General features: G+C 59.1%; 16 protein-coding genes across 16 annotated transcripts; 7 read left to right on the top strand and 9 right to left on the bottom strand.

Moving 5' to 3' along the window:
* The first annotated feature begins 67 nt into the window (after positions 1-67).
* On the top strand, positions 68-1,271 carry SCHCODRAFT_02613450 (uncharacterized protein). Its single transcript, XM_050344599.1, has 2 exons — positions 68-1,153; positions 1,204-1,271. Exon 1 carries the CDS (start codon positions 112-114, stop codon positions 1,108-1,110), a length of 999 nt encoding a protein of 332 aa, XP_050202517.1. The 5' UTR covers positions 68-111; the 3' UTR covers positions 1,111-1,153; positions 1,204-1,271.
* An 80-nt stretch (positions 1,272-1,351) lies between these two features.
* Positions 1,352-2,970, bottom strand: SCHCODRAFT_02613444 (ferredoxin reductase-like protein; the record flags this gene model as incomplete). The annotated part of the gene is made up of 6 exons (XM_003038328.2): positions 1,352-1,751; positions 1,802-2,180; positions 2,230-2,275; positions 2,323-2,374; positions 2,424-2,876; positions 2,923-2,970. The coding sequence occupies 6 exons, from the start codon at positions 2,965-2,967 to the stop codon at positions 1,737-1,739; spliced, it is 990 nt and encodes a 329-aa protein (XP_003038374.2). The 3' UTR covers positions 1,352-1,736.
* A 332-nt stretch (positions 2,971-3,302) lies between these two features.
* On the bottom strand, positions 3,303-4,200 carry SCHCODRAFT_02567872 (uncharacterized protein; the record flags this gene model as incomplete). Its single annotated transcript, XM_050343812.1, has 2 exons — positions 3,303-3,938; positions 4,153-4,200. Coding segments are annotated over 2 exons (481 nt in total), but the record flags the coding sequence as incomplete, so codon positions are not given.
* On the bottom strand, positions 4,051-5,037 carry SCHCODRAFT_02176379 (uncharacterized protein). The gene is made up of 3 exons (XM_050341979.1): positions 5,011-5,037; positions 4,254-4,959; positions 4,051-4,200 (listed from the first exon to the last, which is right to left on the bottom strand). Exon 2 carries the CDS (start codon positions 4,897-4,899, stop codon positions 4,540-4,542), a length of 360 nt encoding a protein of 119 aa, XP_050202514.1. The 5' UTR covers positions 4,900-4,959; positions 5,011-5,037; the 3' UTR covers positions 4,051-4,200; positions 4,254-4,539.
* On the bottom strand, positions 4,179-4,957 carry SCHCODRAFT_02613433 (uncharacterized protein). Its single transcript, XM_050344598.1, is given in 3 exon segments — positions 4,179-4,293; positions 4,306-4,746; positions 4,887-4,957. 2 exon segments carry the CDS (start codon positions 4,541-4,543, stop codon positions 4,259-4,261), a joined length of 273 nt encoding a protein of 90 aa, XP_050202515.1. The 5' UTR covers positions 4,544-4,746; positions 4,887-4,957; the 3' UTR covers positions 4,179-4,258.
* Positions 5,038-5,169: 132 nt separating the features above from the next.
* Positions 5,170-5,734, bottom strand: SCHCODRAFT_02613429 (uncharacterized protein). The gene is made up of 2 exons (XM_050344597.1): positions 5,326-5,734; positions 5,170-5,268 (listed from the first exon to the last, which is right to left on the bottom strand). Exons 1-2 carry the CDS (start codon positions 5,718-5,720, stop codon positions 5,259-5,261), a joined length of 405 nt encoding a protein of 134 aa, XP_050202513.1. The 5' UTR covers positions 5,721-5,734; the 3' UTR covers positions 5,170-5,258.
* Positions 5,735-7,904: 2,170 nt separating this feature from the next.
* Positions 7,905-10,010, top strand: SCHCODRAFT_02488790 (uncharacterized protein; the record flags this gene model as incomplete). The annotated part of the gene is made up of 10 exons (XM_003036967.3): positions 7,905-8,156; positions 8,204-8,331; positions 8,978-8,998; positions 9,047-9,115; positions 9,177-9,275; positions 9,334-9,403; positions 9,488-9,646; positions 9,721-9,801; positions 9,859-9,926; positions 9,983-10,010. Coding segments are annotated over 10 exons (975 nt in total), but the record flags the coding sequence as incomplete, so codon positions are not given.
* A 714-nt stretch (positions 10,011-10,724) lies between these two features.
* SCHCODRAFT_02613423 (uncharacterized protein) lies at positions 10,725-11,928 on the top strand. Its single transcript, XM_003036968.3, has 2 exons — positions 10,725-11,810; positions 11,861-11,928. The coding sequence occupies exon 1, from the start codon at positions 10,769-10,771 to the stop codon at positions 11,765-11,767; it is 999 nt and encodes a 332-aa protein (XP_003037014.2). The 5' UTR covers positions 10,725-10,768; the 3' UTR covers positions 11,768-11,810; positions 11,861-11,928.
* Positions 11,929-12,008: 80 nt separating this feature from the next.
* On the bottom strand, positions 12,009-13,627 carry SCHCODRAFT_02613420 (ferredoxin reductase-like protein; the record flags this gene model as incomplete). Its single annotated transcript, XM_050344596.1, has 6 exons — positions 12,009-12,408; positions 12,459-12,837; positions 12,887-12,932; positions 12,980-13,031; positions 13,081-13,533; positions 13,580-13,627. 6 exons carry the CDS (start codon positions 13,622-13,624, stop codon positions 12,394-12,396), a joined length of 990 nt encoding a protein of 329 aa, XP_050202512.1. The 3' UTR covers positions 12,009-12,393.
* On the top strand, positions 13,541-14,577 carry SCHCODRAFT_02176115 (uncharacterized protein). The gene has a single exon (XM_050341978.1). The coding sequence runs from the start codon at positions 13,648-13,650 to the stop codon at positions 14,362-14,364; it is 717 nt and encodes a 238-aa protein (XP_050202511.1). The 5' UTR covers positions 13,541-13,647; the 3' UTR covers positions 14,365-14,577.
* On the bottom strand, positions 14,449-15,351 carry SCHCODRAFT_02722988 (uncharacterized protein; the record flags this gene model as incomplete). Its single annotated transcript, XM_050347090.1, has 2 exons — positions 14,449-15,210; positions 15,336-15,351. 2 exons carry the CDS (start codon positions 15,349-15,351, stop codon positions 14,702-14,704), a joined length of 525 nt encoding a protein of 174 aa, XP_050202510.1. The 3' UTR covers positions 14,449-14,701.
* Positions 15,352-15,608: 257 nt separating this feature from the next.
* On the bottom strand, positions 15,609-16,183 carry SCHCODRAFT_02613412 (uncharacterized protein). Its single transcript, XM_050344595.1, has 3 exons — positions 15,989-16,183; positions 15,746-15,951; positions 15,609-15,707 (listed from the first exon to the last, which is right to left on the bottom strand). The coding sequence occupies exons 1-2, from the start codon at positions 16,167-16,169 to the stop codon at positions 15,746-15,748; spliced, it is 387 nt and encodes a 128-aa protein (XP_050202509.1). The 5' UTR covers positions 16,170-16,183; the 3' UTR covers positions 15,609-15,707.
* Positions 16,184-18,396: 2,213 nt separating this feature from the next.
* Positions 18,397-20,550, top strand: SCHCODRAFT_02597170 (uncharacterized protein; the record flags this gene model as incomplete). Its single annotated transcript, XM_003036969.1, has 10 exons — positions 18,397-18,413; positions 18,666-18,698; positions 18,769-18,869; positions 19,066-19,159; positions 19,587-19,655; positions 19,717-19,815; positions 19,874-19,943; positions 20,261-20,341; positions 20,453-20,466; positions 20,523-20,550. The coding sequence occupies 10 exons, from the start codon at positions 18,397-18,399 to the stop codon at positions 20,548-20,550; spliced, it is 606 nt and encodes a 201-aa protein (XP_003037015.1).
* Positions 20,551-21,258: 708 nt separating this feature from the next.
* On the top strand, positions 21,259-22,477 carry SCHCODRAFT_02613404 (uncharacterized protein). Its single transcript, XM_050344594.1, is given in 3 exon segments — positions 21,259-21,981; positions 21,992-22,359; positions 22,410-22,477. 2 exon segments carry the CDS (start codon positions 21,308-21,310, stop codon positions 22,314-22,316), a joined length of 999 nt encoding a protein of 332 aa, XP_050202508.1. The 5' UTR covers positions 21,259-21,307; the 3' UTR covers positions 22,317-22,359; positions 22,410-22,477.
* An 80-nt stretch (positions 22,478-22,557) lies between these two features.
* Positions 22,558-24,176, bottom strand: SCHCODRAFT_02613396 (ferredoxin reductase-like protein; the record flags this gene model as incomplete). The annotated part of the gene is made up of 6 exons (XM_003038332.2): positions 22,558-22,957; positions 23,008-23,386; positions 23,436-23,481; positions 23,529-23,580; positions 23,630-24,082; positions 24,129-24,176. 6 exons carry the CDS (start codon positions 24,171-24,173, stop codon positions 22,943-22,945), a joined length of 990 nt encoding a protein of 329 aa, XP_003038378.1. The 3' UTR covers positions 22,558-22,942.
* A 302-nt stretch (positions 24,177-24,478) lies between these two features.
* On the top strand, positions 24,479-26,402 carry SCHCODRAFT_02175896 (mitogen-activated protein kinase). Its single transcript, XM_003036970.2, has 12 exons — positions 24,479-24,648; positions 24,699-24,738; positions 24,807-24,825; positions 24,882-25,011; positions 25,068-25,111; positions 25,171-25,270; positions 25,321-25,368; positions 25,418-25,459; positions 25,506-25,692; positions 25,741-25,820; positions 25,872-26,151; positions 26,204-26,402. Exons 1-12 carry the CDS (start codon positions 24,607-24,609, stop codon positions 26,314-26,316), a joined length of 1,125 nt encoding a protein of 374 aa, XP_003037016.1. The 5' UTR covers positions 24,479-24,606; the 3' UTR covers positions 26,317-26,402.
* Positions 26,403-27,035: the final 633 nt, after the last annotated feature.

Here is a 27,035-nt window from a genome sequence, read left to right as displayed (position 1 = left end):
CCCCACGTATCCATTCCCTTCTCTTTCTCGTGCTCATACCCTCGCCTTCCAATTCCACTTGAGTATTTCAATGAACTTGTATCATCATCTCTGCCTACGACATCAACTGCTATGCACTTGTACTTGACCACCTTCCCCCTCCCTTTCGACAACTACCCTCCCCCAGCACCCCACCCTCGTCGTACCTGCCCCTTCTCGGCGCGCTCGTTGTCGCCCTGCCATCCCCCACCGTTTGACAACCTTCCCCCGTCGCCTTCGCCACCTTCTCTCGGCGCTTCCTCGCCCCCCTCCCTTTCGCCAACTACCCTCCCCCATCACCTCACCCTCGTCGTAGGCACCCATTCCCAGCTCGCCCACGATTGCACTGCCATCCCTCATCGTCGACTAACGCTCCTTCGTCGTCTCCGAGGACCCTACCCTCGCCTTCACCACCTTCTCCTCGTGCTCCCCCAACCCCTCCTCAGCAACTGCCCTCCCCTATCACCCATTCCTTACATCGCTCATCGTCCCTATACCATTCCCCATCATCTGGCCGCCTCCCAACGTCTCCTCCGAGTCCCCTACCCTCGCCTTAGCCACCTTCTCCTCGTGCACCCCACCCCCTACTTCTCGGCAACTGCCCTCCCCCATCACCCATCACCCATCGTACCCATCCATTCCCAGCTGTCCCATCGTCGCTCTACCATTCCCCGTCTCCCACGACCATCCGCAATCCCCTCCGAGGCCCTTCCCTTCGACTTCACCCCCTTCTCCTCCCCTCCCTCTCTATCTCTCACTCTCTCCGTGTCGCTGATAGTCTCGCAGATGGCCCTCTGGTGTCGTGATTTTCTATGCGAAGCTGCGCCGCCTTCGACGAGATCCTCGGCGCTCTTCGAAGCGATGGGGAGGGGGGCTGGCCTATGCGAGTGGGGGAGGGGGAGGGGCGTTCTCGAGGTGCGCTTCGTCGGTGGCCTGAGCGTCGACGCGTACGATGCCGTGTCGTCGCGCATGAGCTGCGACGTAGTCCGAGTCCTCGTGAGTTGCGTCTTCGGGCGTGGGTGGCCGAGAGGTGGGGGGAGGAGGGGAATCTTCGCGAAGGGGGACGAGGGAGGGGGGATTACTTGGCCTTAAACTCAATCTTCGCGACCTCGAGCGCCGTCGCTATGTTCGTTGAGTGAGTTCCCCGTCGTGCTATGACTTTGTTCTGCTGACTCGCACACGCAGGATGCGAGGGGGAGGGTGGGGAGGTGCATCTTTGTCTCCCCGAGATCATGCCTTCGCCGTCCTCTCGATGTCGGGGGCATCTCGTCGCCCCCGGTTTCGCATGCGCGGACGCACGGTGAGGTGCGGCTGGGGTTTGGACGGTGTATTCGGGTGGGGGAGGGGGCGTAGTAGGCAGGGGAAGGGTGTAGGCGGCGAAAAGGGGAGGGAGAAGGCCGCCCCCGCGAATCCTGGCGTGCGGTAGATCGACGGAGGGCCCTCGTCTCGTAGGTCAACGATGCGCCGCGGGTGGGGCGTGCATGCGCGTCTCGCGTCGTGAGTTGGGGGGCTGCTCGTTCTGAGTTGAAGGCCGAGCGAAGGGTGTTGTAGGCCGCGCGACTTGCTCGACGCGCCGGTGCGGGTGCTGCGTGGTTAGCTCGTCCTCGCGGCGCCTCGAGTACCCGTACCTACGTCGCTTGCAACGCGAAGGGCGGCCTTGAAGGGGGCGAGGTACAGATTCTTCAATTCTCGGCTACATATCTACGTGGTAGGTACGACTAGAACTTGAACACCTAGAGATGTGTTAGCGCGAGACCGACGCCCGAGTAGCAGCCACTCTCACCTGCTCGGGGGTGTAGTTGAGCTCCTTCAACACGCCCGAAAGCTCGCCCTGCGCGTAGCCGGCCTTCTTGCCAGCGAGCGAGGCGACCTGACCAGGCGGGCCGCACACGAGCACCTTGACCTTCTCGCCAAGAGTCGCAGGCGCGACGTGTTGCTTGATGAGCTCCGCGTTCACGTAGCCGGTCGGACCCTTCCAGCCCTCGCTTGGCTTGTCGAGGGTGTAGACGGCCTTGAAGGTGTTCGGGTACTTCTTCTCCCACTCGTCGAACTGCTCCTTGAGGAGGATGTCCTTCTCGGTGACGTTGGCGAAGATGAGCGTGAAGCGCGTCTTGTTCTCCTTGTTCTTGAGCGCGTACTCGAGGATCTGGTGCATGGGGGTGCTGGGGAGGCGTGAGTCGAGGGAAGGGAAGGGGAGGTGGTGGTACGTACATGCCGCTTCCGCCAGCAATCATAGCAACCTCATCGAACTGATTGACTGCGGAGGTGTGAGGCGGGTTCAGTGCAGTCCAGTCCCCCACTCACTCTGCCACGGGATCTTCATGATGGGACCCTTGATACCCAGCTTGTCGCCCTCCTGTCGGCGCGTGAGTGCAGGCACAGAACGCCCGGTCTGCGACGCGTACCTTCATCTCAAAGATGTGCTTCGACATCTTGCCAGTGTCGTACTTCTTGATCAGGATCGACAGCTCGCCCTGCTTGTCCGAGGGCGTGATCGGGGTGTACGGGCGGATGACAGGCTTGCCCTTGTCGTCCAGGAGCGTGTCCGACTTTGTGACCACGCACGACGCGACGGGGAGCATCGAGGACTGGTTGTCCGGGAGCTCGAAGACGAAGGTGGAGGTGTTGTGGTTGTAAGGGATGACCTTCTTCAGCTTGAAGTCGATGAAGTTGTCCGGGTCGAGCGGGCTCTTCTCCTGCTTGGGGACCGGCGCCGCGTCCTCGCGGTAGAGCGTGTAGTAGGCGCCGGCGCCAGCCAGACCGGCCAGGGCGAAGTAGAGGGGCGCATTCGACGCCTTCTTGGGAGTCTCGGGTGCGGTCGACGCGAACCGACGGGCTCCGAAGCGCGCAGATTGGGACTGCGACTGTCAGCTGGGCTCGTTCTCCCGTCCTCGCTCAACTCACAAGGGGCCGAATGGCAGAGGTCGCCCTGAGGAAGGTCGCAGACATGGCTGGCGGGTCTGAGTGCGGGAACGGGTGGGAGAGCGAACTTCGCACCCCGCTTCATAAATGACGACAAAGTGCGAAGGGCGAAGGGATCATTGCGCTCGAGCGTGTCTTGCGCGTATGAGGCGAAGCGACGACCGGGTTTGGGCAGAAACCAAGCAACGCGCTCTCGATCTGCATCCCGCCGGGCGCCCAGAAACCCTCACGTTCCCAACTCCCGGCCCACCAGGCTGACGTCGACTGGACGCGCTGTCAGAGATCACCGATCGTGGGGGAACAGCAGCAAGCAGCAGCGCCACGTGGTCGCGCCTCATCACACTCAAGTCACACATCACACAGCTCGTCCTCAACCACCGTCCTCGTTTGCTCGCTACACGTTCCCCAACCCCGCCGCCTGCCCCTCCGCCCTTGGGACCGTTCGGCAATTGCCGAATCGCCCGTTTTTCGCGCGGGCAGGAGCTCCACCTCCCCTTTGCGCGCGCGAGCGGAGCGAGCGCTTAAGCTACGCGATTTTCGCTATTTTACGTGGCTACTTTCGCTCTCACAGCACCGTCCTCTCCCCCTCTCCCCCTCTCCCCCTCTCCTCCCCCTCTCCTCCCCCTCCCTCCCTCCTCCTCCCCCTTTCTCCCCTCCCTTTGCGGCGGGTGGGAGGGGCTCGGGGGAGGCGAGATGTTAGCAATATCGGTAGAGCCAAGGCCACGTACCGCGCTTGCGCGGCGACCCGGCGCCATCCTGCGCTCTGAATTGGCTCATTCTGCGCTGACCACGTCGCTGACTCACGACAGGTAAGCGGTCTCGCCTCTAGACTCACGACGAGTAGCCGCGACTCCGCGCTCGCGCGGGGACCCAACGCGATTTTTCGACGTCGAGATGGCCATTTCGTCAGTCTCGGAGGCGACGCGAAGGGGCGTGAGGGAGTCTTGACGTCGTCGAAGAGAGCCCGGGCGTCGCCGAGGGCCCCAGCGCTGATACGCGTCCGCCCTCGCAGTCTGGTACGGGTGAGCACGCTGGCGGCGACGTAACCAACTCACCTTGATCAGCGAGATTCCTAACGACTCGACAACCCCGGTCGTCGGCAAGCGCCACCGTGGATGTTGATAGCACGGGGACTTGCTGATGTCGCGCGGGGACGAGGCGATGGTGTCGGGGGACAAGGCGATGGTGCGCAGGGACGAGGCGATGGTGCGCGGGAGCTTGCCGATCTTGCAGGCGAGGGGACGGGCAGGTGCGGATGACCTGAATGCCACTGGTAAGCTCTCTTGCGGGGAAGGAGACGGCGATAAACTCACGTTGACTAGGTAATCTTGTCGGGCGTGATCCCGGTGTCGCCATCGTCGTCGCAGGAGGCTGGGCCTTGCCGTCGTCCTCGCGCGCGGCCTTGTACAATCTGCGAGACGCCGACTGTCGCCTCGTGCTGGCGGGAGGCGGAACAGTCGACGGAGACGCGATCCGCACTCCTCCCGCTCGCTGCAGAGAGGTGAGTGGGTGCAGATGGATGGTACTGGATGCACTTACCCGGGTACGCCACCGACGCCGCGGTCAGCCTATCGCCGGCGATCCACGCCTCGATCTTGCTCATCCGAGGTGTTGTGCGACCCGTACGTCGTCCCAAGTCGGTGTCAGAGCGCGTGGCGAGCGCTTCGTGGGTGGATCGCGTCCGTGGCGTCTTCGAGGCGGGACAGTACCCGGGGTCTGCGGGGCCGTCCTCGACGCTTTTGGGGAGGTTTTCAAAGTATTCGGTGCGATTTTCGATGTCTTCGGAGTGGTTTTCGATGCCCTCGGGACGAGTAAGTACTCATAGTACACACTGTAAGCTCGAGTCAGTGAACATAGTACTTTTGCACGTACCCTCGGCCTGGGAATGAAGGAAACACCGTGCAAGCCAGGTAAGCTCATCTCGTGCATCAGACGCGACGCACGTACCTCGAGTCTCATCCTGATCCCGCTCGTTAGGCTGCCTCGTCGGCCGCGCTCCGTTACTCTTGGACCGCCGCGCTCGCAAAGAAGGTCAGTGCTCACCTCGGAGATTAATGTGAGTCCACGTACCTTGTTGGCGAGCTAATCTTGCCGTCGTGCACTAGGCACGACTCTCTGCGCGCGCACCCTCCATCTCTCGAGCTCGGGGGGCTCATCCTGCTTCTCTCGGGTCTCGGGCGCTCTCGCTGGTCTCTGACTCCCGGACTCGGGTTCCTGGCTCTCGCTCGCCTCGGGTCTCTTCAGTGCTTGCCCAGCCACTCCCGCATGTCGTTCGCTCGCCTCCGTCGCTCTCGAAGGTGTCCCGGTGTTGCTATTGATCAACGAGGTGTTGTACTTGCTGATTTCGCCTTGCTTAGATTGGGCAGTTACTGATAGTACCCACAGGTCTGCAGTCGTCGAGAGCAAGCAGCAATGTAGCCAGGAAGGGCAAGCAGGATGAAGTAAAGGATAAAGCTGTAGAGGTATGGAAGGAAGCCAGGTGCTGTAATGAGATGCACGAGGCAGGTGTGATCGCCGCTGTGGCGTGTGATGGGACTGGACCCTGATCTCGATTCCATCAATTCAGCATCTCTGACCGCGCACAGGATTACCTCTAAGGGAACCACTCGGAGCTCGGTAGAAATACCTGCCGCTGACGGGTAATCTTGAGGAGCGAGTTGAAGCTCGAGACTTGAGACGAGACAAGCAATTGCAAAGCAGCTTAGGGTACAGGAGTACAAGCTCAGGTGGTAGGATACAGTGATGAAAGGAACATAGTGGGAGTACAAGACGCGTGCCATCGCACGATACAGGCTCAGATGGACAGCACGAACAGCGAGCAAGTCGAGTAGCTCAAGCTCGAGAAGCCAATTCGTGAGCAAGGTGATGAGCACTACATCCAAGGCTTCAAAAATTCCGTACTCAGCTGCAAACGATCCGGCGACGCTTATAGAGGATGCCTTGAGCGCCCGGAGGTCGTACGACGTGGTCGGGAAAAATAGGTGAGCGGCGGCGGCGAGATTCGAAACCGCCCGGACAAGCCGCGCCGATGAGCCGTGGCGTCGAATCCGGCAAATCGCGGCGGACGCAAAGCGGTAAGCGGACGCGTCGACGTCTCTTGTCCCCCTCTCGTCCCCACTCGCCAACCCAAGTCACCGACCACTTTAGATATGCCTACCTACCGCACTTACGACGCTATCAAGGACAACTCGTAGCGCATACACCATGAGAATCCGGGCAGTATATCTTTTGAGCAGTTCCCCCGCCGTCGAGATCAGACCGGCGGCAACACGAGCGCAACACATCCTCGACAAAGGCTTGACCTGAAAGGAGAAAACGGAAAGGTACGTGCAAGATGCACGCACGACGGACTACAACCGACCTGCAAGGAACCCACCAAGTCGTTCATGTGACTGTGATGAGGGTGCAGCCGCTCTCACGCGTCGACAATAGCAGACCAGCTCAGCGGCGCGCAATTCCCCCAGCAGCTCGCGGCAGACCGCTTTGCGATCTGACCTTGCGGCGCGTCCAAAATGAAAGGCAAGTCATTCCCCCTTCATTTCAACACCATACCTACGACTGTCGAGCACCCAAGAACAATGAGAAGTACGCTTACCGCCTTATTGCCAGGAATCGCTCCGGCCCCAATCTTCTACCGCTCGACAGCGATAGTCGAGCTCCAACTCAGTGAAACACGGAGGTTCGGGGTCATCCGGTACGGCGATACTCTGACGCGGGAGGAGTGGGCTTCGAGAGCGGGAATGCAGTTTTGGCCGGAAGCGCAGATCAGCGCTTCACGGCTGCATGCTTGCAATATAGCAAAGCGAGAGTGGACGAAAGTGGTATGCAGAGTGAGTATGACTCGCAAGGGACGCTGGCGGCGCACGAGACAAAGTCCGTCCGGCTTTCGCGCTCGTTCTCGCGGGTGGCTGAATGCCTGCCTTTTGCGGCAGGCCATCAGTTCGACTTTCTGAACCCCAACTCACGAACCCTCAGCCTGAGCGGAGTCAAAGAAGGTGAATTCAACGACTGTCGGACCTTATGTCAAGACTTCCTACCCGTTAGCTTACGGTGAGTGGCTCGTAAACGGCTAGATACGCTAGACGGCGCATTTCCTGACTTTGCCGAGCAGCACCGTCTTCACCTCGGCGGCCACGCACTCGGGACAGCCTGACCCTAACCCCTAGGATCAAGAATACTGCCTCTATGTCGCTCTCTCCCTCCGCAACATCTGTATAATTGGTTTGCAAACGCCGCTCCTACCGCCCAGCCTCGCGTCCAAACTTCCACTGGCGCGGAGGCGATTTCTCGACACCGATCACTCAGGGTCCCATCATTTGTCATGATCAGACACGCGGAAGCCTGGGCGCCGGCTCCCTGAATTCGAAGGGAAGCGCGGAAGGTGCGCCGTTGGGGCTGAGCAGGACGAGGGTGAGCGGCAAGGAATATCCGGATTACAGCGGAGCGGAATCGCTTAGCGCGGCGATGGGGCATCAAGGGGGAGACGCGGCAAGTCTGACAAGTCCGTGCGCATGGTGGATTCGTATAAAGAGCGGGGTGAGTCGACTGGTTTCCTCACTTCCCCTTCCTCCTCTACTTCTCTCCTCTCCTCCTCTCCTCCTTCACCCCTCCGCTCCTTATCTCATTGAATTTGATCTCTATCCCTCTCTTTACACCTCTCCACTTGACTCTCCTTCTGAATCTCTTGACGAAGCGCCCGACTTCGGGACTTCATCGGGTCCATTGTGCTCGAGTTATCGTCCCAGTTCGTGATTTCCCAGTAGGACATGTCTCTTACTAACGAGAGAGACACAGGCTGAGTATCTCCTGCTCCCATTGCTCGACGCTCCGCCCAGCGGTCACGGTAAGACCGCATTTCATATCGCTTTGCATCATTGAGTTCTGTCTCCAGCTTTTACCTTCAATGCTAGAGACTTCGAGGTGAGTAGCGTTAGTCTCCTTTGTCACTGTCGCGCTTTTCGAACCTTTCTCATTCCAGTGAACATCGCCCGCTGGGCCCGAGAGCCTCGGAATATTGTGAGGTTATTGATTCTCTATCTATCACCTTGACCGCGTCCAACAAGCACAAGCGCACCCAGCCGGACGGTTACGCTCCCGACTCGCCCATGGCGTGTGCACCCCTCCGTCGACGGCCCCCTAGACTCGCTTGCATATTACCGACCTTCCCTTACCCTGTTGCGCAGTCAGCAAGAGCGTCAGCCAGGCGACGAGGACAGGTAAGTCGAGGATTCAGTCTCGATTCATTCACTTCATTTGCCACCAGCGACATTGCACCGACGGCGCCAGCGCCCACACTCTCACCATCCACTCGTCTTCTCCAATAGCCATCCGCCTCATCAATCGGCAAGCCAGCGACCACCCAACGAGCGAGCGGATTGCCCCACGCATTCCGTGAGTCTATACAGTCCATTACGACACGTGTCGCTGACCGTCCTTGCTTCCCAACCCCATGTTTTCGACTACACCAACACGCAGCACGACTTAAAGGGACGAGCTGGCCATACTGCCGTTCCAATCCTTGAAGATTCAGTGAGTTTATGTCTTTGCTACCTTCGCTGCCTTATTCACTTGCCCTTGTACGCAGGACTGAGCACGTCGATTGCGGATGGCAGGCGAATTCTGGTTCGCTGCTGCCTGCTCGCTGTAGGATTAACGGGCAGAGGTATTCAGGACCGCAGGTGCGTCTGTTTCTGATCAATCACGCTTTACTGACTGCTGCTCAAATCTATCTGGATGCGACAATCCTGACCGATAGGCAAGAGCGCGAACGCGTAGCTACACGAAATCCCCGCCATCGCTCCCTACACGACGACGCTGACGCCGCCGCCGCCTCCGTCGTATAGCCGTCGGACTAACTGTCCCTTCAGCAAGTGCGATGCGACGACGGGACACGGTCTTGAACAACGACTTTACGCGGCCCAAAAACCGCCGGAGGCCTGCGCGGGGCTACTAGGGCGAGTGATTCGTCCTTACCAAGGCGTAATATGAGCTGACTTTGCACGCAACACCAGTAACGCGGACGAGGACGCTTGATCAGGTCGCTGAGGCCAATTTTGAGGTGAGTCCTAGTCGTCTTTTATCTCGCGCGTACTGACCCTGAGCACAGGCTTCTGCGGCCAGCCCAAGCCGCCGGAGGCATGCGCGTCGTCCCTAAGATGGGTAATGCGGAAGATTGGTATGTACCCGTTCGTCATGATCTACGGCGCTAGCTGACCTTTTTCCCGCTCACCATCAAGTTCTGGAGGTGCCACGGGCGCCCGCGCGGCGTTTGGAGGGATATCTACCTCCCAACTTGCCTCAGTAGCGAACCCGACGAAGTTCTCGGGGTCATTGAGGTGCGTAAATACGTGTACGCTGTCTGCACGGCGAAGTACCGACTGACCGTCTATTTAGGGACTTTCTGGAACTGCCGAGCCACCGGAGGCACGCGCGGGGCTACTACAGCGAAGGACGCGATATCATGGTACGTGTCATGCCGCGGAGCGGTGCAAGCACGCGGAGATACGAGACGCAGCTGCCGATGCGATGGGCTGACTCGCGCGACCAGGACGAGAGGCTGAGCACACAATGGATTACCGACCGCTTCGTGACACGAGTAAGCTACAGTCCGCCTTCTATGCGCACCGACTCGCTGAACCCGATCGCAGGTCCGTTACGCTGTCTCCACGCGCCTCCCCTTTCGCTCTGGGGAGGGGAGACCATGCCGGTCCGTCACGCTGTGCACCGCGCTCGCTGCGGCCCATAAATTGGTAGATCCATGTTGACTGACCGCTCGAGGAGGTAAAATACATCGGTTCTGGCCCGTTCAGGCATCGTGCATACGTCGCAGACGCCATGCAAGCCGGTCTTCCGGGCCTTTCAGTAAGTTAAAGTGTATCATCTCGATTTGAGCTCGAGAAACTCACGCACCCCTTTCAGAATCCGCTTTTAACAATAGCCCACCGCAATCTGAATGTCAAGCACATCGTTGAGGACTACATCTCGAGGTACGTACTCGCCCGAACCTGCCCTCAACTCATTTCTAACACGCTTATCCCTGCAGGATCGCCTCAAACTTCTCATTTGATTGAGATGAGGCGCCTTCTGGCTTATGCACGCGTCGCAGGAACGTAGGCAGTCGATGGATACTCAATAAACGTTTGTGATGCTGCATGGGACGCCGTGCAGCCCCGCCCACTCCCTGCTCGCCGCGCTCCTAGCGTTTTCACGGGACTTTTGATTTACTCACCAAAATTCGAACTCGGCGAGTTCTACCTCAACTGCAATGAGCGTGATGAGACTGACCGTTTAACAGGCTTGCTGAGGCGCGTACGAGGCTAGATATACCCCACTACTCACGCCGAAGGGCTTTTCGGGGGATGGAGGCTCGCATGAGCTAGAGACGATGTAAGGTAGTTCATTCGCTTGTAATGACTTCTCTTAGCTGTTCAGGTACCTGAATACATGAAAGATACATAGTATGATACATAAAGTACCCATCCTCGCCGTGAAAAACCCGCGCGTGGTCGGGAAAGTCATGCCGAGCGCCACCTTTAGTAAATTTCGACAATTCCCCAAGGTAAGCCCCTCGCATTCTGTGACCACAAACCGCTTTTCTGACCTTCTTTCGTGCCTGTATAGGTCCATTCTCATGCGTCGTCCATCGCCCGGTCACGCGGAGTCGTCGGAATCAAGGTGAGTACTCGACTTCGTACACTTCCCACCTTGCCACCCCCTCCCCCACGTATCCATTCCCTTCTCTTTCTCGTGCTCATACCCTCGCCTTCCAATTCCACTTGAGTATTTCAATGAACTTGTATCATCATCTCTGCCTACGACATCAACTGCTATGCACTTGTACTTGACCACCTTCCCCCTCCCTTTCGACAACTACCCTCCCCCAGCACCCCACCCTCGTCGTACCTGCCCCTTCTCGGCGCGCTCGTTGTCGCCCTGCCATCCCCCACCGTTTGACAACCTTCCCCCGTCGCCTTCGCCACCTTCTCTCGGCGCTTCCTCGCCCCCCTCCCTTTCGCCAACTACCCTCCCCCATCACCTCACCCTCGTCGTAGGCACCCATTCCCAGCTCGCCCACGATTGCACTGCCATCCCTCATCGTCGACTAACGCTCCTTCGTCGTCTCCGAGGACCCTACCCTCGCCTTCACCACCTTCTCCTCGTGCTCCCCCAACCCCTCCTCAGCAACTGCCCTCCCCTATCACCCATTCCTTACATCGCTCATCGTCCCTATACCATTCCCCATCATCTGGCCGCCTCCCAACGTCTCCTCCGAGTCCCCTACCCTCGCCTTAGCCACCTTCTCCTCGTGCACCCCACCCCCTACTTCTCGGCAACTGCCCTCCCCCATCACCCATCACCCATCGTACCCATCCATTCCCAGCTGTCCCATCGTCGCTCTACCATTCCCCGTCTCCCACGACCATCCGCAATCCCCTCCGAGGCCCTTCCCTTCGACTTCACCCCCTTCTCCTCCCCTCCCTCTCTATCTCTCACTCTCTCCGTGTCGCTGATAGTCTCGCAGATGGCCCTCTGGTGTCGTGATTTTCTATGCGAAGCTGCGCCGCCTTCGACGAGATCCTCGGTGCTCTTCGAAGCGATGGGGAGGGGGGCTGGCCTATGCGAGTGGGGGAGGGGGAGGGGCGTTCTCGAGGTGCGCTTCGTCGGTGGCCTGAGCGTCGACGCGTACGATGCCGTGTCGTCGCGCATGAGCTGCGACGTAGTCCGAGTCCTCGTGAGTTGCGTCTTCGGGCGCGGGTGGCCGACAGGTGGGGGGAGGAGGGGGATCTTCGCGAAGGGGGACGAGGGAGGGGGGATTACTTGGCCTTGAACTCGATCTTCGCAACCTCGAGCGCCGTCGCTATGTTCGTTAAGTGAGTTCCCCGTCGTGCTATGACTTCGTTCTGCTGACTCGCACACGCAGGATGCGAGGGAGAGGGTGGGGAGGTGCATCTTTGTCTCCCCGAGATCATGCCTTCGCCGTCCTCTCGATGTCGGGGGCATCTCGTCGCCCCCGGTGTCGCATGCGCGGACGCACGGTGATGTGCGGATGGAATTTGGAGGGTGTATTCGGATGGGGGAGGGGACGTAGTAGGCAGGGGAAGGGTGTGGGCGGCGAAAAGGGGAGGGAGAAGGCTGCCCCCGCGAATCCTGGCGTGCGGTAGATCGACGGAGGGCCCTCGTCTCGTAGGTCAAAGACGCGCCGCGGGTGGGGCGTGCATGCGCGTCTCGCGTCGTCAGTTGGGGGGCTGCTCGTTGTGAGTTGGAGGCCGAGCGAAGGGTGTAGTAGGCCGCGCGACTTGCTCGACGCGCCGGTGCGGGTGCTGCGTGGTTAGCTCGTCCTCGCGGCGCCTCGAGTGCCCGTACCTACGTCGCTTGCAACGCGAAGGGCGGCCTTGAAGGGGGCGAGGTACAGATTCTTCAATTCTCGGCTACATATCTACGTGATAGGTACGACTAGAACTTGAACACCTAGAGATGTGTTAGCGCGAGACCGATGCCCGAGTAGCAGCCACTCTCACCTGCTCAGGGGTGTAGTTGAGCTCCTTCAACACGCCCGAAAGCTCGCCCTGCGCGTAGCCGGCCTTCTTGCCAGCGAGGGAAGCGACCTGACCAGGCGGGCCGCACACAAGCACCTTGACCTTCTCGCCAAGAGTCGCAGGCGCGACGTGTTGCTTGATGAGCTCCGCGTTCACGTAGCCAGTCGGACCCTTCCAGCCCTCGCTCGGCTTGTCGAGGGTGTAGACGGCCTTGAAGGTGTTCGGGTACTTCTTCTCCCACTCGTCGAACTGCTCCTTGAGGAGGATGTCCTTCTCGGTGACGTTGGCGAAGATGAGCGTGAAGCGCGTCTTGTTCTCCTTGTTCTTGAGCGCGTACTCGAGGATCTGGTGCATGGGGGTGCTGGGGAGGCGTGAGTCGAGGGAAGGGAAGGGGAGGGGGTGGTACGTACATGCCGCTACCGCCAGCAATCATGGCGACCTCATCGAACTGGTTGACTGCGAGGGTGTGAGGCGGGTTCAGTGCAGTCTAGTCCCCCACTCACTCTGCCACGGGATCTTCATGATGGGACCCTTGATACCCAGCTTGTCGCCCTCCTGTCGGCGCGTAAGTGCAGGCACAGAACGCCCGGTCTGCGACGCGTACCTTCATCTCAAAGATGTGCTTGGACATCTTGCCAGTGTCGTACTTCTTGATCAGGATCGACAGCTCGCCCTGCTTGTCCGAGGGCGTGATCGGGGTGTACGGGCGGATGACAGGCTTGCCCTTGTCGTCCAGGAGCGTGTCCGACTTTGTGACCACGCACGACGCGACGGGGAGCATCGAGGACTGGTTGTCCGGGAGCTCGAAGACGAAGGTGGAGGTGTTGTGGTTGTAAGGGATGACCTTCTTCAGCTTGAAGTCGATGAAGTTGTCCGGGTCGAGCGGGCTCTTCTCCTGCTTGGGGACCGGCGCAGCGTCTTCGCGGTAGAGCGTGTAGTAGGCGCCGGCGCCGGCCAGACCGGCCAGGGCGAAGTAGAGGGGCGCATTCGACGCCTTCTTGTGAGTCTCGGGTGCGGTCGACGCGAACCGACGGGCTCCGAAGCGCGCAGATTGGGACTGCGACTGTCAGCTGGGCTCGTTCTCCCGCTCTCGCTCGACTCACAAGGGGCCGAATGGCAGAGGTCGCCCTGAGGAACGTCGCGGACATGGCTGGCGAGTCTGAGTGCGGGAATGCGCGGGAGAGCGAACTTCGCACCCCGCTTCATAAATGACGACAAAGTGCGAAGGGCGAAGGGATCATTGCGCTCGAGCGTGTCTTGCGCGTATGAGGCGAAGCGACGACCGGGTTTGGGCAGAAACCAAGCAACGCGCTCTCGATCTGCATCCCGCCGGGCGCCCAGAAACCCTCACGTTCCCAACTCCCGGCCCACCAGGCTGACGTCGACTGGACGCGCTGTCAGAGATCACCGATCGTGGGGGAACAGCAGCAAGCAGCAGCGCCACGTGGTCGCGCCTCATCACACTCAAGTCACACATCACACAGCTCGTCCTCAACCACCGTCCTCGTTTGCTCGCTACACGTTCCCCAACCCCGCCGCCTGCCCCTCCGCCCTTGGGACCGTTCGGCAATTGCCGAATCGCCCGTTTTTCGCGCGGGCAGGAGCTCCACCTCCCCTTTGCGCGCGCGAGCGGAGCGAGCGCTTAAGCTACGCGATTTTCGCTATTTTACGTGGCTACTTTCGCTCTCACAGCACCGTCCTCTCCCCCTCTCCCCCTCTCCCCCTCTCCTCCCCCTCTCCTCCCCCTCCCTCCCTCCTCCTCCCCCTTTCTCCCCTCCCTTTGCGGCGGGTGGGAGGGGCTCGGGGGAGGCGAGATGTTAGCAATATCGGTAGAGCCAAGGCCACGTACCGCGCTTGCGCGGCGACCCGGCGCCATCCTGCGCTCTGAATTGGCTCATTCTGCGCTGACCACGTCGCTGACTCACGACAGGTAAGCGGTCTCGCCTCTAGACTCACGACGAGTAGCCGCGACTCCGCGCTCGCGCGGGGACCCAACGCGATTTTTCGACGTCGAGATGGCCATTTCGTCAGTCTCGGAGGCGACGCGAAGGGGCGTGAGGGAGTCTTGATGTCGTCGAAGGGAGCTCGGGCGTCGCCGAGGGCCCCAGCGCTGATACGCGGGAGCTTGGCGATTTTGCAGGCGAGGGGACGGGCAGGTGCGGATGACCTGAATGCCACTGGTAAGCTCTCTTGCGGGGAAGGAGACGGCGATAAACTCACGTTGACTAAATAATCTTGTGGGGCGTGATCCCGGTGTCGCAGGAGGCTGGGCCTTGCCGTCGTCCTCGCGGGCGGCCTTGTACGATCTGCGAGATGCCGACTGCCGCCTCGTCCTGGTGGGAGGCGGAACAGTCGACGGAGACGCGATCCGCACTCCTCCCGCTCGCTGCAGAGAGGTGAGTGGGTGCAGATGGATGGTACTGGATGCACTTACCCGGGTGCGCCACCGACGCCGCGGTCAGCCTATCGCCGGCGATCCACGCCTCGATCTTGCTCATCCGAGGTGTCGTGCGACCTGTACGTCGTCCCAAGTCGGTGTCAGAGCGCGTGGCGAGCGCTTCGTGGGTGGATCGCGTCCGTGGCGTCTTCGAGGCGGGACGGTACCCGGGGTCTGCGGGGCCGTCCTCGACGCTTTTGGGGAGGTTTTCGAAGTATTCGGTGCGGTTTTCGATGTCTTCGGTGCGGTTTTCGATGTCTTCGGAGTGGTTTTCGACGTCCTCGGGACGAGTAAGTACTCATAGTACACACTGTAAGCTCGAGTCAGTGAACATAGTACTTTTGCACGTACCCTCGGCCTGGGAATGAAGGAAACACCGTGCAAGCCAGGTAAGCTCATCTCGTGCATCAGATGCGACGCACGTACCTCGAGTCTCATCCTGATCCCGCTCGTTAGGCTGCCTCGTCGGCCGCGCTCCGTTACTCTTGGACCGCCGCACTCGCAAAGAAGGTCAGCGCTCAACTCGGAGATTAATGTGAGTCCACGTACCTTGTTTGCGAGCTAATCTTGCCGTTGTGCACTAGGCACGACTCTCTGCGCGCGCACCCTCCATCTCTCGAGCTCTGGGGGCTCGGGTTCTCGGGTGCTCTTGCTAGTCTCTGACTCCCGGACTTGGGATCCTGGCTCTCGCTCGCCTCGGGTCTCTTCAGTGCTTGCCCAGCCACTCCCGCATGTCGCGCGCTCGCCTCCGTCGCTCTCAAAGGTGTCCCGGTGTTGCTATTGATCAACGAGGTGTCGTACTTGCTGATTTTGCCTTGCTTAGATTGGGCAGTTACTGATAGTAACCACAGGTCTGCAGTCGCCGAGAGCAAGCAGCAACGTAGCCAGGAAGTGTAGCAAGCAGGAGGAAGTAGAGGATAAAGCTGTAGAGGTATGGAAGGAAGCCAGGTGCTGTAATGAGATGCACGAGGCAGGTGTGATCGCCGCTGTGGCGTGTGATGGGACTGGACCCTGATCTCGATTCCATCAATTCAGCATCTCTGACCGTGCACAGAATTACCTCTAAGGGCACCACCCTCCGCTCGGAGCTCGGTAGAAATACCTGCCGTTGACGGGTAATCTTGAGGAGCGAGTTGAAGCTCGAGACTTGAGACGAGACAAGCAATTGCAAAGCAGCTTAGGGTACAGGAGTACAAGCTCAGGTGGTAGGATACAGTCATAAAAGGAACATAGTGGGAGTACAAGACGCGTGCCATCGCGCGATACAGGCTCAGATGGACAGCACGAACAGCGAGCAAGTCGAGTGGCTCAAGCTTGAGAAGCCAACTCGTGAGCAAGGTGATGAGCACTACATCCAAGGCTTCAAAAATTCCGTACTCAGCTGCAAAAGATCCGGCGACGCTTATAGATAATGCCTTGAGCCCCCGGAGGTCGTACGACGTGGTCGGGAAAAATAGGTGAATGGCGGCGGCGAGATTCGAAACCGCCCGGACAAGCCGCGCCGATGAGCCGTGGCGTCGAATTCGGCAAATCGCGGCGGACGCAAAGCGGTAAGCGGACGCGTCGACGTCTCTTGTCCCCCTCGCCCATCGTCCCCACACGCCAACCCAAGTCACCGACCACTTTAGATACGCCTACCTACCGCACTTACGACGCTATTAAGGACAACTCGTAGCGCATACACCATGAGAATCCGGGCAGTACATCTTTTGAGCAGTTCCCCCGCCGTCGAGATCAGACCGGCGGCAATACGAGCGCAATACATCCTCGACAAAGGCTTGACCTCAAAGGAGAAAATGGAAAAGGTACGTGCAAGATGCACGCACGACGGCCCTCACGAGCGTCACTGATGCGACGGGGGACCGCTTGAGCCGGCGGGATCGAGGTCGCGAGGAGTGACTAGGAAGCACCGACGGGCTTCTGTTGCCTGAGCGCGACTACAACCGACCTGCAAGGAACCCAGCAAGTCGTTCATGTGACTGTGATGAGGGTGCAGCCGCTCTCACGCGTCGACAATAGCAGGCCAGCTCAGCGGCGCGCAATTCCCCCAGCAGCTCGCGGCAGACCGCTTTGCGATTTGACCTTGCGGCGCGTCCAAAATGAAAGGCAAGTCATTCCCCCTTCATTTCAACACCATACCTACGACTGTCGAGCACCCAAGAACAATGAGAAGTACGCTTACCGCCTTATTGCCAGGAATCGCTCCGGCCCCAATCTTCTACCGCTCGACAGCGATAGTCGAGCTCCAACTCAGTGAAACACGGAGGTTCGGGGTGCGGTGATACTCTGACGCGGGGGGAGTGGGCTTCGAGAGCGGGAATGCAGTTTTGGCCGGAAGCGCAGATCAGCGCTTCACGGCTGCATGCTTGCAATATAGCAAAGCGAGAGTGGACGAAAGTGGTATGCAGAGTGAGTATGACTCGCAAGGGACGCTGGCGGCGCACGAGACAAAGTCCGTCCGGCTTTCGCGCTCGTTCTCGCGGGTGGCTGAATGCCTGCCTTTTGCGGCAGGCCATCAGTTCGACTTTCTGAACCCCAACTCACGAACCCTCAGCCTGAGCGGAGTCAAAGAAGGTGAATTCAACGACTGTCGGACCTTATGTCAAGACTTCCTACCCGTTAGCTTACGGTGAGTGGCTCGTAAACGGCTAGATACGCTAGACGGCGCATTTCCTGACTTTGCCAAGCAACACCGTCTTCACCTCGGCGGCCACGCACTCGGGACAGCCTACCCCTAACCCCTAGGATCAAGAATACTGCCTCTATGTCGCTCTCTCCCTCCGCAACATCTGTATATTTGGTTTGCAAACGCCACTCCTACCGCCCAGCCTCGCGTCCAAACTTCCACTGGCGCGGAGGCGATTTCTCGACACCGATCACTCAGGGTCCCATCATTTGTCATGATCAGACACGCGGAAGCCTGGGCGCCGGCTCCCTGAATTCGAAGGGAAGCGCGGAAGGTGCGCCGTTGGGGCTGAGCAGGACGAGGGCGAGCGGCAAGGAATATCCGGATTACAGCGGAGCGGAATTGCTTAGCGCGGCGATGGGGCATCAAGGGGGAGATGCGGCAAAGTCTGACAAGTCCGTGCGCTTGGTGGATTCGTATAAAGAGCGGGGTGAGTCGACTGGTTTCCTCACTTCCCCTTCCTCCTCTCCTCCTCTCCTCTCCTCCTCTCCTCCTTCACGCCTCCGCTCCTTATCTCATTGACTTTAATCTCTATCCCTCTCTTTACACCTCTCCACTTGACTCTCCTTCTGAATCTCTTGACGAAGCGCCCGACTTTGGGAGTTCATCGGGTCCATTGTGCTCGAGTTATCGTCCCAGTTCGTGATTTCCCAGTAGGACATGTCTCTTTCTAACGAGCGAGACACAGGCTGAGTGTCTCCTGCTCCCATTGCTCGACGCTCCGCCCAGCGGTCACGGTAAGACCGCATTTCATATCGCTTTGCATCATTGAGTTCTGTCTCCAGCTTTTACCTTCAATGCTAGAGACTTCGAGGTGAGTAGCGTTAGTCTCCTTTGTCACTGTCGCGCTTTTCTGACCTTTCCCATCCCAGTGAACATCGTCCGCTGGGTCCGAGAGCCTCGGAATTTTGTGAGGTTATTGATTCTCTTGACCGCGTCCAACAAGCACAAGCGCACCCAGCCGGACGGTCACGCTCCCGACTCGCCCATCGAGCGTGCACCCCTCCGTCGACGGCCCCCTAGACTCGCTTGCATATTACCGACCTTCCCTTACCCTGTTGCGCAGTCAGCAAGAGCGTCAGCCAGGCGACGAGGACAGGTAAGTCGAGGATTCAGTCTTGATTCATTCACTTCATTTGCCACCAGCGACATTGCACCGACGGCGCCAGCGCCCACACTCTCACCACCCACTCGTCTTCTCCAATAGCCATCCGCCTCATCAATCGGCAAGCCAGCGACCACCCAACGAGCGGATCGCCCCACGCATTCCGTGAGTCTATACAGTCCATTACGACACGTGTCGCTGACCGTCCTTGCTTCCCACCCCCATCTTTTCGACTACACCAACACGCAGCACGACTTGAAGGGACGAGCTGGCCATACTGCCGTTCCAATCCCTGAAGATTCAGTGAGTTTATGTCTTTGCTACCTTCGCTGCGCCCTTATTCACTTGCCTTTGTACGCAGGACTGAGCACGTCGATTGCGGATGGCAGGCGAATTCTGGTTCGCTGCTGCCTGCTCGCGGTAGGATTAACGGGCAGAGGTATTCAGGACCGCAGGTGCGTCTGTTTCTGATCAATCGCGCTTTACTGACTGCTGCTCAGATCTATTTGGATGCGACAATCCTGACCGATAGGCAAGAGCGCGAACGCGTAGCTACACGAAATCCCCGCCATCGCTCCCTACACGACGACGTTGACGCTGCCGCCTCCGTCGTATAGCCGTCGGACCAACTGTCCCTTCAGCAAGTGCGATGCGACGACGGGACACACGGTCTTGAACGACAACTTTACGCGGCCCAAAAACCGCCGGAGGCCTGCGCGGGGCTACTAGGGCGAGTGATTCGTCCTTACCAAGGCGTAATATGAGCTGACTTTGCACGCAACACCAGTAACGCGGACGAGGACGCTTGATCAGGTCGCTGAGGCCAATTTTGAGGTGAGTCCTAGCCGTCTTTTATCTCGCGCCTACTGACCCTGAGCACAGGCTTCTGCGGCCAGCCCAAGCCGCCGGAGGCATGCGCGTCGTCCCTAAGATGGGTAATGCGGAAAATTGGTATGTACTCGGTCGTCATGATTTACGGCGCTAGCTGACCTTTTTCCCGCTCACCATCAAGTTCTGGAGGTGCCACGGGCGCCCGCGCGGCGTTTGGAGGGATATCTACCTCCCAACTTGTCTCAGTAGCGAACCCGACGAAGTTCTCGGGGTCATTGAGGTGCGTAAATACGTGTACGCTGTCTGCACGACGAAGTACCGACTGACCGTCTATTTAGGGACTTTCTGAGACTCCCGAGCCGCCGGAGGCACGCGCGGGGCTACTACAGCGAAGGACGCGATATCATGGTACGTGTCATGCCGCGGAGCGGTGCAAGCACGCGGAGATACGAGACGCAGCTGCCGATGCGATGGGCTGACTCGCGCGACCAGGACGAGAGGCTGAGCACACAATGGATTACCGACCGCTTCGTGACACGAGTAAGCTACAGTCCGCCTTCTATGCGCACCGACTCGCTGAACCCGATCGCAGGTCCGTTACGCTGTCTCCACGCGCCTCCCCTTTCGCTCTGGGGAGGGGAGACCATGCCGGTCCGTCACGCTGTGCACCGCGCTCGCTGCGGCCCATAAATTGGTAGATTCATGTTGACTGACCGCTCGAGGAGGTAAAATACATCGATTCTGGCCCGTTCAGGCATCGTGCATACGTTGCAGACGCCATGCAAGCCGGTCTTCCGGGCCTTTCAGTAAGTCCAAGTGTATCATCTCGATTTGAGCTCGAGAAACTCACGCACCCCTTTCAGAATCCGCTTTTAACAATAGCCCACCGCAATCTGAATGCCGAGCACATCGTTTAGGACTACATCTCGAGGTACGTACTCGCCCGAACCTGCCCTCAACTCATTTCTAACACGCTTATCCCTGCAGAATCGCCTCAAACTTCTCATTCGATTGAGATGAGGCGCCTTCTAGCTTAAGCACGTGTCGCAGGAACGTAAGCAGTCGATGGATACTCAATAAACGTTTGTGATGCTGCATGGGACGCCGTGCAGCCCCGCCCACTCCCTGCTCGCCGCGCTCCTAGCGTTTTCACGGGACTTTTGATTTACTCACCAAAATTCGAACTCGGCGAGTTTTACTTCGACTGCAATGAGCGTGATGGGACTGACCGTTTAACAGGCTTGCTGAGGCGCGTACGAGGCTAGATATACCCCACTACTCACGCCGAAGGGCTTTTCGGGGGATGGAGGCTCGCATGAGCTAGAGACGGTGTAAGGTAGTTCATTCGCTTGTAATGACTTCTCGTAGCTGTTCAGGTACCTGAATACATGAAAGATACATAGTATGATACATAAAGTACCCATCCTCGCCGTGAAGAACCCGCGCCTGGTCGGGAAAGTCATGCCGAGCGCCACCTTTAGTAAATCTCGACAATTCCCCAAGGTAAGCCCCTCGCATTCTGTGACCACAAACCGCTTTTCTGACCTTCTTTCGTGCCTGTATAGGTCCATTCTCATACGTCGTCCATCGCCCGGTCACGCGGAGTCGTCGGAATCAACGTGAGTACTCAACTTTGTACACTTCTCACCTTGTCACCCCTCCCCTTCGCACTGATTCCCTTCTCACCTCCATGCTCATACCCTCGCCTTCCAATTCCACTTGAGTACCTCAATGAACTTGTATCATCATCTCTGCCTACGACATCAACTGCTATGCACTTGTACTTGACCCCCTCCTCCCTCCCTTTCGACAACTACCCTCCCCCAGCACCCCACCCTCGTCGTACCTACCCCTTCTCGGCGCGCTCGTTGTCGCCCTGCCATTCCCCACCGTTTGACAACCTTCCCCCATCGCCTTTGCCGCATTCTCTCGGCGCTTCCTCGCCCCCCTCCCTTTCGCCAACTACCCTCCCCCATCACCTCACTCTCGTCGTAGGCACCCATTCCCAGCTCGCCCACGATCGCACTGCCATCCCTCATCGTCGACTAACGCTCCTTGGTCGTCTCCAAGGTCCCCACCCTCGCCTTCACCACCTTCTCCTCGTGCTCCCCCAACCCCTCCTCAGCAACTGCCCTCCCCTATCACCCATTCCTTACATCGCTCATCGTCCCTATACTATTCCCCATCATCTGGCCGCCTCCCAACGTCTCCTCCGAGTCCCCTACCCTCGCCTTAGCCACCTTCTCCTCGTGCACCCCACCCCCTACTCCTCGGCAACTGCCCTCCCCCATCCCCCATCACCCATCGTACCCACCCATTCCCAGCTGTCCCATCGTCGCTCTACCATTCCCCGTCTCCCGCGACCCTCCGCAATCCCCTCCGAGGCCCTTCCCTTCGACTTCACCCCCTTCTCCTCCCCTCCCTCTCTATCTCTCGCTCTCTCCGTGTCCGACGACGTCGCTGATAGTCTCGCAGATGGCCCTCTGGTGTCGTGATTTTCTATGCGAAGCTGCGCCGCCTTCGACGAGATCCTCGGTGCTCTTCGAAGCGATGGGGAGGGGGGCTGGCCTATGCGAGTGGGGGAGGGGGAGGGGCGTTCTCGAGGTGCGCTTCGTCGGTGGCCTGAGCGTCGACGCGTACGATGCCGTGTCGTCGCGCATGAGCTGCGACGTAGTCCGAGTCCTCGTGAGTTGCGTCTTCGGGCGCGGGTGGCCGACAGGTGGGGGGAGGAGGGGGATCTTCGCGAAGGGGGACGAGGGAGGGGGGATTACTTGGCCTTGAACTCGATCTTCGCAACCTCGAGCGCCGTCGCTATGTTCGTTAAGTGAGTTCCCCGTCGTGCTATGACTTCGTTCTGCTGACTCGCACACGCAGGATGCGAGGGAGAGGGTGGGGAGGTGCATCTTTGTCTCCCCGAGATCATGCCTTCGCCGTCCTCTCGATGTCGGGGGCATCTCGTCGCCCCCGGTGTCGCATGCGCGGACGCACGGTGATGTGCGGATGGAATTTGGAGGGTGTATTCGGATGGGGGAGGGGACGTAGTAGGCAGGGGAAGGGTGTGGGCGGCGAAAAGGGGAGGGAGAAGGCTGCCCCCGCGAATCCTGGCGTGCGGTAGATCGACGGAGGGCCCTCGTCTCGTAGGTCAAAGACGCGCCGCGGGTGGGGCGTGCATGCGCGTCTCGCGTCGTCAGTTGGGGGGCTGCTCGTTGTGAGTTGGAGGCCGAGCGAAGGGTGTAGTAGGCCGCGCGACTTGCTCGACGCGCCGGTGCGGGTGCTGCGTGGTTAGCTCGTCCTCGCGGCGCCTCGAGTGCCCGTACCTACGTCGCTTGCAACGCGAAGGGCGGCCTTGAAGGGGGCGAGGTACAGATTCTTCAATTCTCGGCTACATATCTACGTGATAGGTACGACTAGAACTTGAACACCTAGAGATGTGTTAGCGCGAGACCGATGCCCGAGTAGCAGCCACTCTCACCTGCTCAGGGGTGTAGTTGAGCTCCTTCAACACGCCCGAAAGCTCGCCCTGCGCGTAGCCGGCCTTCTTGCCAGCGAGGGAAGCGACCTGACCAGGCGGGCCGCACACAAGCACCTTGACCTTCTCGCCAAGAGTCGCAGGCGCGACGTGTTGCTTGATGAGCTCCGCGTTCACGTAGCCAGTCGGACCCTTCCAGCCCTCGCTCGGCTTGTCGAGGGTGTAGACGGCCTTGAAGGTGTTCGGGTACTTCTTCTCCCACTCGTCGAACTGCTCCTTGAGGAGGATGTCCTTCTCGGTGACGTTGGCGAAGATGAGCGTGAAGCGCGTCTTGTTCTCCTTGTTCTTGAGCGCGTACTCGAGGATCTGGTGCATGGGGGTGCTGGGGAGGCGTGAGTCGAGGGAAGGGAAGGGGAGGGGGTGGTACGTACATGCCGCTACCGCCAGCAATCATGGCGACCTCATCGAACTGGTTGACTGCGAGGGTGTGAGGCGGGTTCAGTGCAGTCTAGTCCCCCACTCACTCTGCCACGGGATCTTCATGATGGGACCCTTGATACCCAGCTTGTCGCCCTCCTGTCGGCGCGTAAGTGCAGGCACAGAACGCCCGGTCTGCGACGCGTACCTTCATCTCAAAGATGTGCTTGGACATCTTGCCAGTGTCGTACTTCTTGATCAGGATCGACAGCTCGCCCTGCTTGTCCGAGGGCGTGATCGGGGTGTACGGGCGGATGACAGGCTTGCCCTTGTCGTCCAGGAGCGTGTCCGACTTTGTGACCACGCACGACGCGACGGGGAGCATCGAGGACTGGTTGTCCGGGAGCTCGAAGACGAAGGTGGAGGTGTTGTGGTTGTAAGGGATGACCTTCTTCAGCTTGAAGTCGATGAAGTTGTCCGGGTCGAGCGGGCTCTTCTCCTGCTTGGGGACCGGCGCAGCGTCTTCGCGGTAGAGCGTGTAGTAGGCGCCGGCGCCGGCCAGACCGGCCAGGGCGAAGTAGAGGGGCGCATTCGACGCCTTCTTGTGAGTCTCGGGTGCGGTCGACGCGAACCGACGGGCTCCGAAGCGCGCAGATTGGGACTGCGACTGTCAGCTGGGCTCGTTCTCCCGCTCTCGCTCGACTCACAAGGGGCCGAATGGCAGAGGTCGCCCTGAGGAACGTCGCGGACATGGCTGGCGAGTCTGAGTGCGGGAATGCGCGGGAGAGCGAACTTCGCACCCCGCTTCATAAATGACGACAAAGTGCGATTTGCTAAGCGCGTATTGCGCTCGAATACTATTTACCCGGCGTCCTGCCGTCTAGCGCCGTGTTCATGTAGCGGAGAGCACTGCAAGTTGTCCTCACGCCGTCCTCCTCGCTATGGCCGCCGTCGACGCCCGCGAAGAGGAGGGGGAAGGGGTCGTGCACGGTGGGTCGCCCATGACGTCATTCATGCCGGCCGGCATCGATGGACGTCCGGATTTGGGCAGAAACCAAACAAAGCCGTCTCGATCTGCATCCCGCCAGGCGCTCAGAAACCCTCACCTTCCCAACTCCCGGCCCACCAGGCCGACTACCACTTCGCTTCTTCTCTCCTACCACCATCATCCCAGTCTGAAGCATCATGTCCTTCATCAAGCTCAGCATATTCGGCACCAATTTTGAGGTCAATGAGTCCCTGTCGTCACCCTGTACCCTCCCTGAGATTATGTGCAGGTCACCACGCGTTATGTCGACCTACAGCCAGTGGGAATGGGTGAGTACATTGTACTATGGGCTCTCGTACTCCACGCCCTTTCAGTTTGCTGATAAGCCCGCTTACAGGCGCCTTTGGGCTCGTCTGGTATGTCCAGATGCAGAGATCAGTCGCGCACCCATCCTCACCTCCCTGCCACCCAGTTCCGCAAAGGACCAGCTCTCCGGCTCCTCTGTCGCGATCAAGAAGATCATGAAGCCCTTCAACACCCCTGTCCTCGCGAAGCGCACTTACCGAGAGCTCAAGCTCCTCAAGCACATCCAGCACGAAAACGTGCGCTGCACTCCCACCCATCTCCCGTGCGATGCGTCCTGATGCCCAGCCTCCAGATCATCAGCCTGCTCGATGTGTTCATCTCGCCGCTAGAGGACTTGTGCGTCGCCCTTGTCCACGTCGTCATCACCCTAATTAATAACCGCATGCGTGCGCCAGGTACTTCGTGACCGAGCTCCTTGGCACGGACTTGCACCGGCTGCTCACCTCAAGACCGCTCGAGAAGCAGTTCATCCAGTACTTCCTGTACCAGATTCTGGTGCGTGGGCACGGCGTTGTCAGATGGCTATCTGCTAACGCGCCGTTCAGCGCGGTCTCAAATACGTACACTCGGCGGGCGTCGTTCATCGCGATCTCGTGCGTAATGAAACCCTCTACCTCCACGACCGCCTTACACCCTATGCAGAAGCCGAGCAACATTCTCATAAACGAGAATTGTGACTTGAAGGTGGGTATCCGACCGTGCGCACTTACCACAAGCTGACGACCTGCAGATCTGTGATTTCGGCCTCGCACGAATCCAAGACCCGCAAATGACTGGCTACGTTTCGACGCGATACTACCGCGCTCCTGAAATCATGTTGACCTGGCAAAAATACGACGTCGCGGTTGACATCTGGAGTACCGGTTGCATCTTTGCAGAGATGCTCGAGGGCAAGCCATTGTTCCCGGGCAAGGATCGTACGTGCATCTTCCCCTTCCCCACGATCCCCACTTACCTATCGCCAGACGTCAACCAGTTCTCTATCATCACCGAGTTGCTGGGTACGCCGCCGGATGATGTCATTGAGACTATCTGCAGCGAGAACGTGAGCGCGCGCCACCCTGTATTGAGAACGGCTGACTGATCGTACCTTCAGACTCTTCGGTTCGTACAATCGCTCCCGAAGCGCGAGCGGCAACCGTTCAGCCAGAAGCTGCGGTGTAATGACCCGGAGGCGCTCGACCTCCTCGAGAAGATGCTTGTGTTCGACCCGAAGAAGCGCATCGACGCGACCGAGTCGCTCGCACACCCCTATGTGTCGCTCTACCACGACCCGACGGACGAGCCGGTCGCGGAGGAGAAGTTCGACTGGAGCTTCAACGACGCAGATCTGCCAGTAGATACGTGGAAGGTCATGATGTACAGTGAGATTTTGGGTACGCATCTCATGTTCGCGCCATCGACTCCTTCACTCACCCTCTTGCGCAGACTTTCACACCCCAGGCGCCGAGGAGGGCGACCTCGTGGCCAAGGGCGCGCTCGCCGGCCCCGACTACGCGGCAGAAGAGGAGGGCGCGGCACCCGTCGCAGCGGCGGAGTAGATCTATCATTATTCTCCGGTAATGCACGAACCACGGACTTTCTCTCTCGCCCCTTTCTATCCCCCGCCAGCGCTTGGTTCCCCTTTTCTTGTTCGCCTCTGCCGCCCGCCCTCGCCTTTCTTCCCCTCCTTGCGCGCGCTGTTATCGTAGAGCGTGTACGTGTCGTGTCGTATGTACAATGGTTGGTTACCCAAATCTTCTGCGCGCGTTGCTCCTGGGTCGCGTGCGCCTTCCATGTTCATGACCATGCCCATCCGCGTTGTCTATTCTCGTTGCGCCGCTTTCACTTTCTCGTTGCGCTGTGTTTTCTCTCCCGTCGCTTCTTCCGCCAATCCATCTCCTCTGTCATATACGATACGAGCCGTTCTAAGTATTCCTACATGTCATTACTAGCACTTGCCTCCTCCTCTTTGCAGATGTATATCCCACCGGGGGTTCTCACCGATGTAACTCAACAACAGTGTCATCCTCTCACCGCCAAATACACGACATGGCGCCAATGCATAATGTACAATCAATGATTTATGTAGCTATACGGAGTGTGGACGAGTGGGATCTGAAGATAGGGTCGGTAGACACACAGGAGTGAGATGAAGGTTAGTTGACAGCCAGTAAGGCCAGGTAAACAGGAGGCGAGGATAGGAAAATCAACCTCACATGCACGTGACCGTGACTCTTCTTTACGGCAATTGCCGAGTGGGTTCGATACGTGTGGCGGG

Source organism: Schizophyllum commune, assembly GCF_000143185.2.
Source record: "Schizophyllum commune H4-8 unplaced genomic scaffold SCHCOscaffold_2, whole genome shotgun sequence".
Lineage (NCBI taxonomy): Eukaryota > Fungi > Basidiomycota > Agaricomycetes > Agaricales > Schizophyllaceae > Schizophyllum > Schizophyllum commune.
This window is presented reverse-complemented; position numbering and strand designations above follow the sequence as displayed.

Bases quoted from the DNA above. Each gene is read 5' to 3' on its own strand.
- SCHCODRAFT_02613450 (XM_050344599.1), top strand. From the start codon at position 112: ATGCACTTGTACTTGACCACCTTCCCCCTCCCTTTCGACAACTACCCT.
- SCHCODRAFT_02613433 (XM_050344598.1), bottom strand. From the start codon at position 4,543: ATGAGCAAGATCGAGGCGTGGATCGCCGGCGATAGGCTGACCGCGGCG.
- SCHCODRAFT_02176379 (XM_050341979.1), bottom strand. From the start codon at position 4,899: ATGAGACTCGAGGTACGTGCGTCGCGTCTGATGCACGAGATGAGCTTA.
- SCHCODRAFT_02613429 (XM_050344597.1), bottom strand. From the start codon at position 5,720: ATGGCACGCGTCTTGTACTCCCACTATGTTCCTTTCATCACTGTATCC.
- SCHCODRAFT_02613423 (XM_003036968.3), top strand. From the start codon at position 10,769: ATGCACTTGTACTTGACCACCTTCCCCCTCCCTTTCGACAACTACCCT.
- SCHCODRAFT_02176115 (XM_050341978.1), top strand. From the start codon at position 13,648: ATGCGCGGGAGAGCGAACTTCGCACCCCGCTTCATAAATGACGACAAA.
- SCHCODRAFT_02613412 (XM_050344595.1), bottom strand. From the start codon at position 16,169: ATGGCACGCGTCTTGTACTCCCACTATGTTCCTTTTATGACTGTATCC. The intron at 15,952-15,988 runs GTGGTGCCCTTA...GCACGGTCAGAG, and splicing joins TACCGAGCTCCGAGCGGAGG to ATGCTGAATTGATGGAATCG.
- SCHCODRAFT_02613404 (XM_050344594.1), top strand. From the start codon at position 21,308: ATGCACTTGTACTTGACCCCCTCCTCCCTCCCTTTCGACAACTACCCT.
- SCHCODRAFT_02175896 (XM_003036970.2), top strand. From the start codon at position 24,607: ATGTCCTTCATCAAGCTCAGCATATTCGGCACCAATTTTGAG. The intron at 24,649-24,698 runs GTCAATGAGTCC...GATTATGTGCAG, and splicing joins TATTCGGCACCAATTTTGAG to GTCACCACGCGTTATGTCGA. The intron at 25,012-25,067 runs GTGCGCTGCACT...CCCAGCCTCCAG, and splicing joins AGCACATCCAGCACGAAAAC to ATCATCAGCCTGCTCGATGT.